General features: G+C 31.6%; 1 protein-coding gene across 1 annotated transcript in view; it reads right to left on the reverse strand.

Annotated features, from left to right (window-relative positions):
* iqck (IQ motif containing K) overlaps window positions 1-7699 on the reverse strand; it is a 31783-nt gene extending 24084 nt beyond the window's left edge. The window contains exons 1-7 of the mRNA XM_059347157.1: window positions 7631-7699; window positions 7425-7552; window positions 4274-4421; window positions 4104-4201; window positions 2950-3002; window positions 2735-2812; window positions 1445-1529 (exon numbers count right to left, since the gene is read on the reverse strand). Coding sequence (XP_059203140.1) covers window positions 1445-1529; window positions 2735-2812; window positions 2950-3002; window positions 4104-4201; window positions 4274-4421; window positions 7425-7552; window positions 7631-7682 — 642 coding nt within the window. The 5' untranslated portion in view covers window positions 7683-7699. The remainder of the gene's footprint in view (window positions 1-1444; window positions 1530-2734; window positions 2813-2949; window positions 3003-4103; window positions 4202-4273; window positions 4422-7424; window positions 7553-7630) is intronic.
* Between the last annotated feature and the right edge of the window lie 2688 nt (window positions 7700-10387).

Raw genomic sequence — 10387 nt, forward strand, 5'->3', positions numbered from 1 at the left:
AAAAGACAAAAAGAGTTTAAAAAAAGACACGAAAGTACTAAAAAGACACAGAATTATTAAAAAAAGACAAAAAATTACAAAAAAGACACAAAATTACAAAAAAAGACACAAAATTACAAAAAAAGACACAAAATGACCAAAAAAAGACACAAAATGACAGAAAAAACTAAATTACTTAAAAAAGAAACAAAATTACCAAAAAAAGAAAAAAAGTTTTACCAAAAAAAGACACAAAATTATTAAAAAAGACACAAAATTTGGAAGCAAGATCAAATTTGTACAAAAAAAAGATCATAGCAAGCATTAGTTCATTATAAGTCTTCATTATAAATAACTATACAAACATGCTTGGTCACAGATCCATGCACAGTATTCCTACGGGTGTTTTTTAAAGTTTAAAAAAGTAAAAGTCTATTCACAAACAGGTTTAACATTTAGAATCATTCAAACTTTTCTGTGTTTTCCTTTAAGATGCCACACTGCTGCAGAATTCTGTCACAAAACATAATTTCGGTTGTTCATATCTCTGTAATATCTAATTTAATGTGATGTGGAACTGCAATAATTAGTACTGTTTGTACTATATGTACACTACAGGCCAAAAGTTTGGAAGCAAGATCAAATTTGTACAGAGTTTGATCATAGTTTCATGGCTATAGTTTGCAACAAAATAAAGCTGATTATTGTATAAAGAGTGACTTATTAGAACACATGTTGACTCTAATTATCAGCTCTTTGGGTTTTTATTGCTTAGACTTTGTGTTTCCTTCTTTCCTTAATGTATAAATCTGAACTCTTGTTTCTTTTGTCAGAGATATGAACACAGTTGAGAATTATTGGCATTTTTGTCTCCAAACTCTCAAAAGACAAAGAGATAAAGTGAATAATGCAAACTGGGATTTGTTTTTGTACTTTTTCTTTTGGTAACATTTATTCACCAATGGTCTGATAACATCAATGTTTACCTAAAGGTCAATGGAGGAAAATGGTTCAATTCAATACAGGTAAAGTCTGATCATGTAGTAAACACATCCAGAAATACACACAATACACACTGGTTTTAATAGGAAAGACATTGAGAAAACAACATTTAAGTTGCTTCATAACTTGTGTATGACACGTTTTCGTTTCCTTTTGAAAATTATTCCACAAATTAGCTCGTTTGATTGTTTTCCATCTTTGCATTTGTTTTTGTAAACATGCAAATTCTTATGTGTTCATACTGACTCGCCCTATTTGCTGCTTTTTTTTAACTTCATACATTAATTGTGTCCACCAAACTTCTGCATTTAAGACTGTGTGAAATTCTAAAGGACATTAAGAATTAAGTTTATGATAATCAGCTTCTGTAACATAATTGGATGTGTGATTGTTTTATATGCATTTCTCTGCACTACTTGTCCCCATTCTTTAGTATTCTTTCATTTAGTCATGTCCAGTTTACCTTGTATCCTCTCCAGAAAGCCTGGATGAGCAGAGCAGCCTGGTCCTCACTGAGCAGCAGAAACAGAGGGATGGGAGGTCTGGGACTGGAGGAGAGAGAGAAACAAAGAGACGTGACGAGAGAAAAGACAGGAGGGAGAGTCACCTCAAGTTCCCCTCCAACAGAAAGCATTTTAGTCCAATCCGTAGCTCCTATCATTGATCTGACTTCTCTTTGAGCATCCTCAGTTCTTCCTGAACGTCTACATATGTGTTTTGTGAAGAAAAATGAAGAAATTGTTTTTTAAAGTGATCAGAAGAAACGGGTAGCTCTGCTTTTCCTCCAGAAATTTTCCCTCCTTTTTCCCATGGAGGTCTATGAGGCTGTGGGTGGTGTTGATGGATCATCTGTGCGTCCTACGCCCACTCTAAATGCCCCGTAGGAGTCAATGAGTGATTATTTACTTGTTATGTTGGTTTGACTGGATGCTGTCAGACTCTAACAAAGAATTCAATGTCGTTTTATTGGGGAACAAAGATCGTTTTCAGTTGATTCAGGAGATGAAATGATTCGTCACACACTTTTTAAACATCTGCTACGACTTAAAACTTGTTAATTTGGACTTTTATGGTGTTTTTTACTAGTTAAAAGATTTTTTTATTTTTCTTGATGGAATTTTTGATCACTGGGTTGTTGTTTTTTTATCAGACCGTCAGAAATGTGAAAACCCAACGATGGTTTAGAGACAGAATTAAGTGATTTTGGTGAAATTTTCCTATTTTGAGCTTGGATTTGTTTTGTTTTTTACTAACAAAAGTGCGCATCTTTGCGTCCTACGCCCAAACTAGAACTCTGACAGCTTTACCACACCAATGAGAGGGAGAAGACACATTTAACTACGTTTATATCTATAAATTATTTCTGTAGAGTGGCATTTGCGGCCTCCAGCACAGTTTCTAAATTTATTTTTGACAATTTTTCTCTCCCTCTGCACTCTAGCGATGATGTCATCCACTCTAGCCTCTCCATAGGGTAACATTGGGGGGATTTTTTGTCGTGTTTTTGCCGAATAATTTGAAAACCGTTTGTCGAAACCCTTAGAAAAATCACAGCACACTTGTCATGGGCGAGCCGGTTGATTTGATACCTTTTTAGTGTATGTGAGACCAAAAAAAAAACACAGCAGAAACGGAAGAATAAAATCTAGGATTAACCCCGGTGAAAAGTATATATTGTGCTTTTTCAAGCACACTCAATTAACAGGTTACAGTTGTGACCTGATTGACAGTAACAGGTTGGAGAGACACTCACTGCAAGCTGAACCAGTTCTTGACAAAAGGGATGTCACTGAGCTTGACTGGGACCTGTTCTCGTCTGCGAGGGTTGTGGCTGCAGGGGAAAAAAAAGAAACATGACACACAAACTATTTTTTTTTAAACACATCGCTTAAATTATAGCATTTGAAGACATTGCTGGGGTGAATGAGTGTTTTAAGTGGAGAGAGAGCTGTGTGTCTGGGTTGTTACTTGTAGAGCCACTCAGCCAGGAAGTCACACGGATTAAAGGCTGTTTTTTTCCTCTGCAACACAAAAGACAACATTCAGTCCCAAGCATCATGCAGAATCACTATTCAGCAGCACTAAAACACTCATTACATCAGTAAAAGCAACAACAGAACTATGTAGAAATACTCCAAGTACAAGTCATCTGAAATCACAATCACAAGGCACAGAAGAGTATCGGCAAATTGTAAACATTTGGCCCCTGTTGATGTATATATATATATATACATATATTATTCAATTATTATTGATGATGCAGTAATGTGTTAGCATTTTCCTGCCGTAATTTTCTTGAAATTTGTAAACTTGTAAATTTAATTTTTGTTTTCAAATGTTATAATAGTATAATATATATATATATATATATATATATATATGAAAGGTATATCGATATATTTTTAAATGGGATATGGAATAAGACCATATCGCATATGTCGATATAGTTAAAAAAAAGTCTTTCTTTATATATACAGTCATGGAAAAAAATATTAGATCACCCTTTTTCTTCAAATTCTTGTTCATTTTAATGTCTGGTACAACTAAAGGAACATTTATTTGGACAAATATAATGATAACAACAAAAATAGCTGGTAAGAGTTTAATTTAAGAGCTGATATCTAGACATTTAACATGGTTTTATTGATAATAACCAAAATCATCACCAATAAAACCATGTTAAATGTCTAGATATCAGCTCTTAAATTAAACTCTTATCAGATATTTTTGTTGTTATCATTATATTTGTCAAAACAAATGAACCTTTAGTTGAACCAGGCATTAAAATGAACAATAAAGTGAAGAAAACAAGGTGGTCTAATATTTTTGACCTTTTACTTTGACTGTAAATGCTATATATCTATTTCAGAAAAAGATTGGCCTATTTTATTTCATAGGCTATTTTTATTTAAGATATATTTTTATTTAAATGTGCACTTTATGGAGCCTTGATTTTTAAAAAAGGTTCTCCTGTTATACAGTATTTATGTTCACTTAAATAAACGGTTTAAATAAACTACTGAAAATTTGCTCTAACTTTGCGATAAAAATATTGGAATATATATATTATATAGTATAATGACAACAGAGATCAATTTCTCAAGAAATTGAGACATTGAGACCTGGAAGCAGCCATGTTTCTGGGCTTCTGCCAGCAGAGCCTCCAGTCCAGGCAACAACACAGGAAACACTCTCCTCTCCAGGAAACGTGTCACAAGACCTGGCAACACAAGAATGAATGAATACACAGAAATAAAATGAATAGCAGCAGGACGAGTTCTACTCATCTCACCTTCAGGGGGTTTTGGAGCCGATGTGGTTTCAGATGTTGATGGACGTTTCCGGCCTGAAGGACGAGCGTCCAACACAGAGTATCCAGCGAGGGCAGGATGGCCGACAAGAGGGTCAAAGTCTCTGAGAGGGTCATCGTCAACAAACACCTGATGAAAAACCATCATCAGCATTTATAGTGGTGGTTTATGAACATTTACTTTTCAGAAGCCTGACATTTGTGTTTAAAATATCCTTTTTTTTCAATTAATCTTACGTAATATTCTAATTTTTTGAGACACTGAGTTTTGTGTTTTCATTCTCTCTAAGCCAGAATTATTAAAATTACAAGAAAAACAGGCTTGAAATATTTCACTTTATGTGAAATATCTATATAATGTATGAGTTTCACTTTCTGGAATGATTGACAAAAAATATTGAACTTTTTCATGATATTCAGATTTTTTGAGATGTACCTGTAATCTATAAAATGACTGAGTGTAAATGGATTTATCGCCCTTTGTTACCAAGTAAATACATAAAATGACCAAAAAGAGACATAAGTTTACCAAGAGACCCAAAATACCAAGGAAATACATAAAATTACCGAAAAAGGACATACAATTACCAAAAAGGACATAAAATGACCAAAGAAAGACACAAAATGACCAAAAGAGACACAAAATATCAAGAAAATACATAAAATTACCAAAAAAAGGGTGTAAAATTACCAAAAAGAGACATAAAATTACCAAAAGAGACACAAAATACCAAGAAAATATATAAAATTACCAAAAAAAGGGGCATAAAATGACCAAAAAGACAAAAATGACAAAAAAAGACACAAAATGACCAAGGAAATACATAAAATGACCAAAAAAGGGTGTAAAATGACAAAAGAAAGACACAAAATGACAAAAAAGAAACATAAAATGACCGAAAGAGACACAAAATACCAAGAAAATACATAAAATTAACAAAAAAGGGTGTAAAATTACCAAAAAAGATACAAAATGACCAAAAAGAGACATAAAATTACCAAAAAAGACACAAAATAACAAGGAAATACATACAATTACCAAAAAAGGACGTAAGATGACCAAAACAAGACACAAAATGACAAAAAAAAACACAAAATTACCAAAAGAGTTAGGCCTCCTTTTGCATGAATTACTGCATTAACATGGCTTTGACTTCAGAAAAAATATTGATATAATATAAATATAAACATATAATATTTCACTCTATGTGTAATGAATCTACATAATATATGTTTCACTTTCTGAAATGACTGACAAAGAATATTGAACTTTTTCATGATATTCTGATTTTTTGAGATGTACCTGTAATCTATAAAATGACTGATGAGTGTGATGAGTGTAAATGGATTTATCGCCCTTTGTTACCAAGAAAATACATAAAATGACCAAAAAGACACAAAAATCACCAAAAAGAGACATAGAATTACCAACACAAGACCCAAAATACCAAGAAAATACATAAAATGACCAAAAAGGACGTAAAATGACAAAAAAAAGGATGTAAAATGACCAAAGAAAGACACAAAAATTACCAAAAAAAGAGACACAAAATACCAAGGAAATACATAAAAATACCAAAAAAAGGTGTAAAATGACCACAAAAAGACACAAAATGACAAAAAAGAGACAGAAATGACCAAAAAGAGACATAAAGTTACCGAAAGAGACACAAAATAACAAGGAAATACATACAATTCCCAAAAAAAGGACGTAAGATGACCAAAACAAGACACAAAATGACAAAAAAAAAACACAAAATTACCAAAAGAGTTAGGCCTCCTTTTGCATGAATTACTGCATTAACATGGCTTTGACTTCAGAAAAAATATTGATATAATATAAATATAAACATATAATATTTCACTCTATGTGTAATGAATCTATATAATATATGTTTCACTTTCTGAAATGATTGACAAAGAATATTGAACTTTTTTTGAGATGTACTTGTAATCTATAAAATGACTGAGTGTAAATGGATTTATCGTCCTTTGTTACCAAGAAAATACATAAAATGACCAAAAGAAGACACAAAAATGACAAAAAAAGACACAAAATGACCAAAAAGAGACATAAAGTTACCAAAAGACACAAAATACCAAGAAAATACATAAAATTACCAAAAGGGTGTAAAATTACCAAAATAAAAGACACAAAAATGACACAAAATGACCAAAAAGATACATAACATTACCCAAAGAGACACAAAATACCAAGGAAATACATAAAATTACCAAAAAAGGGCATAAAATGACAAAGAGAGACACAAAAATAACCAAAGAGTTAGGCCTCCTTTTGCATGAATTAGCCTACTGCATTAACATGGCTTCGACTTCAGAAAACATATTTATATAATATAATAAAATATAAACATATAATATTTCACTCTATGTGTAATGAATCTATATAATGTATGAGTTTCACTTTCTGAAATCATTGACAAAGAACATTGAACTTTTTTTTAGATGTAACTGTAATCTATAAAATGAGTGTAATGGAAGTTAGTGTAAATGGATTTATCGTCCTTTGTTACCAAGAAAATACATAAAATGACCAAAACAAGACACAAAAATGACAAAAAAAGACACAAAATTAACGAAAAGAGACAAAGTTACCAAAAGACACAAAATACCAAGAAAATACATAAAATTACCAAAAAGGGGTGTAAAATGACCAAAAAAAGACACAAAATGACAAAAAAAAGACACAAAATGACCAAAAGAGACACAAAATACCAAGGAAATGCATAAAATTAACAAAAAAGGGTGTAAAATTACCAAAAAAGACACAAAATGACCAAAAAGAGACATAAAATTACCAAAAGAGACACAAAATACCAAGGAAATACATATAATTCCCAAAAAAAGGACGTAAGATGACCAAAACAAGACACAAAATGGCAAAAAGAGTTAGGCCTCCTTTTGCATGAATTACTGCATTAACATGGCTTTGACTTCAGAAAAAATATTTATATAATATAAATGTAAACATATAATATTTCACTCTATGTGTAATGAGTCTACATAATATATGTTTCACTTTCTGAAATCATTGACAAAAAATATTGAACTTTTTCATGATATTCTATTTTTTTTTTTTTTAGATGTCCCTGTACCTGTAAATGTAATCTACCTTGGCTGTGGTGAGTCCATAGAAGACCGGGTTGTGAGTCCTGGAGCTGTACTGGGAGCACTGGGTGCTCACCGAGCTGCTGTCTCTGGTCTCAGCACTGGGAGGACTGGGCCGCTCCGCCTCATACTCTACAACAGATTAATGGTTATTTAACACCATATTTCAACCCACCAGATCCTGAAGCAGCGAACAAAGAACCATTTTACCGTCACAAACTTGTTGCCAAAGTGTTTTTTTGGCTCCGATAATCTTCGCCATAGTTTCGCGGTTGTCTTCTCGCTGGTTGCTAAGGTAGCTGTATCGGTTGCCAAGGAAGTAGTCATACCTTTGACTTCCGGTGTAAACACAAGTTAGTTAGTCGGTTTTAATTTGAAAGCCATAGATATACTTTTATATTATAGCAATAAAGATTAATTTGATTATTCTAATGGCGAAATTCCACAAACATAAAGCCAAATTATCCAACGCTCGACCTTTCTTTCCTGTTACAATTTATTTAACTTTTTTATTTATTTAAATGCAGTCTGTGGTTACAACTACCTTGAATGTATGAAAAATAATTGGTAATAACAAATGTATACATACTGTTAACATAATTAAAGAAATATTTGGAAAAATTTAATATGTCATGCCTTTTTCTTTTTTTCCCTCCTTTCCTTTTTAATTATTTTTTATTATTCTGTTTAATTTACACCTGACCTGACTGATGCACTTCATTCACTTTGTCTCATATTTATTTATTTTCTCAATTTTTTGATGCCAGACTTTGTTTTGTTCTACCTAAGATGAATGTTCTGACTGGAATTGGAACTTCTAAATAAAGTTTTGAAAAACTTAAAAAAAAAAAGTTTGTTAGTAGGACTAATTTATAAAACAAGTGTAAAACAAGTGTAAAACAAAAGAAAATCAGCAGGGGGTTAACAGAAACAATTATTCAACAGATTTCTAAAAACTTCCCTGGAAAACAGCACGATGACTTACTGAAAACACATTTAAATAGAAAGAGAGAGACTTCCCTAATGTTCAGTTTTAGATGGTAGAGCTTCAGTGTTAACATGACACCAACATATCTTTTTTTTATTATAGTGCAACACATTAGCAGCATTACTGGTTGTATAAAATGGGCTAAAACAGAACTTACCTGAACAAACATCTTCTCCTGTAATTCCGCTGTTTGTCACTAGAGGGCAGCAAACAGCTTCAAATAAATTAACACCAGGCTTTAATAGGGACACACATTATGATTTTAGATTTCCCTTACTATAAACTAATGGACAAAAACAGAGTGATTATTACTTTTAAGGCTGAATCCTTTACCATTTTAACACTATATTGTTTGTAACATAACGTAACATATTATTTTGTATGTTTTAGCGTTTCTATTTATGCTGACATTTTTGACTTCGGTACTTGCCTTAAGCCAGGGATGGGCCACATATAGGAGCATGCACTTAATCAGATATGATGAAACTGCAATTTTAAATATGTTTACAGTGCAGTAACTTAACATATTTCATGCTCAAATGCATGTTTAACAGTATAAATAGGAATACAAAAGGTTTGAAGCCAATAAAAAATAACCACTTACTGTGATTTTTTTTTTCAGTGCAAGAACAGCGGACCAACATTAATTACAAGAAGTCATTTTGTGCATTTTTACGCAGCACTTTTAAGATTTCATGCTCAAATGCATGTAGTTGTACTGAGGGCCACTTCAAGTGAGGGTGAGGGCCTCCAGTTGCCTCCAGTTGCCCATCCCTGCCTTAATCTATTCAGAGTCTAACTGCAGTAACTAACAAAAGGTAAAACTGAGATAAACTGCTTTAAAGTTTTGTCTGTAACGTTTTTTAACTGGCCGGCCAAATGTGTTATAGGTAGATAAGTGATATGACACTTATTTCTACATGTATTGATGATGTCATTTTTATGCTAAAAAAAAAAAATCATGATTTATTTGATCTTTGACCCCAAAAACGTAGTTACTGCATTGCTGTAAAAGGTTCTAATAGTGATGATAAACAGAGAGCAGGAACTATAATGTTGTTGTCTTCTTTCAGCTTTTATATTTAGTTTTCATTGAATAAACATTTTCAAATTGATTTTGTTATAAGTATATTTAAGTGTTTAACAACTCTATTCAAATATGTGCATATTTTAGACTTATTATAATAAAGAAATGTTATATTTTAGTCTTAATATAATTTTATCTCACTTTTTTTTACTTCACTATCTAGATAATAATTTCATTTTCAAATAAACTTATAATTTCTATTATTTTTATGTCTTAATTAGTATATATATCCAAAGCAGACTGTGGTAAGTGCAATTACTGCTTGGTTTTGAGTTGGATTTTGTGGTTTTTATATAATTATTTATCTGAAATAAAGCAAAATTGAAATCTTAAACTTTGTCACAAGATAAAACAGACAACAAGGAGTTCATTTTTAGTTAAAACTCAATTTTGACCATTAATGTAGTTACTGCAGTTAGACTTTGTAGGGCAGTGTATATATTGTAGTACTTTGTTTTTATGCAGCAAACATCACAGTTAATTCCTTGTATGTTGAAAAACCCACCTGGCATAAAACTGATTCTAATTAATTAACGCTAAGGATTTTTGTTTAGTTTATCGTTTGTGATTACATTCCTAATGTGCTAATTTTTCTCTCCTACCAGGAAAAAAGTCCAGTGATGCATATTGCCTCATTTGTTATTGTTATTGTTATTATTATTGTTAGCTCTAGAGAACGAATCAACCAAAAAATATTGCATTTAAAAAACACATTTTTTTGTCTCTCCTATAATACTATAATAATATAATATAAAATATAAGGGAACATAATAATCTTAAGCCACGATTATATAATTCAGAAAGGTTCTTCAAAATTAAAGTCTTTATTGGAATATATTCCAAAGCAGTTAAGTCATCTCATGACTGAACAAAAATAGCCATTTATCTTAAA

The sequence above is a fragment of the Centropristis striata genome, chromosome 13, assembly GCF_030273125.1.
Source record: "Centropristis striata isolate RG_2023a ecotype Rhode Island chromosome 13, C.striata_1.0, whole genome shotgun sequence".
Classification (NCBI taxonomy): domain Eukaryota; kingdom Metazoa; phylum Chordata; class Actinopteri; order Perciformes; family Serranidae; genus Centropristis; species Centropristis striata.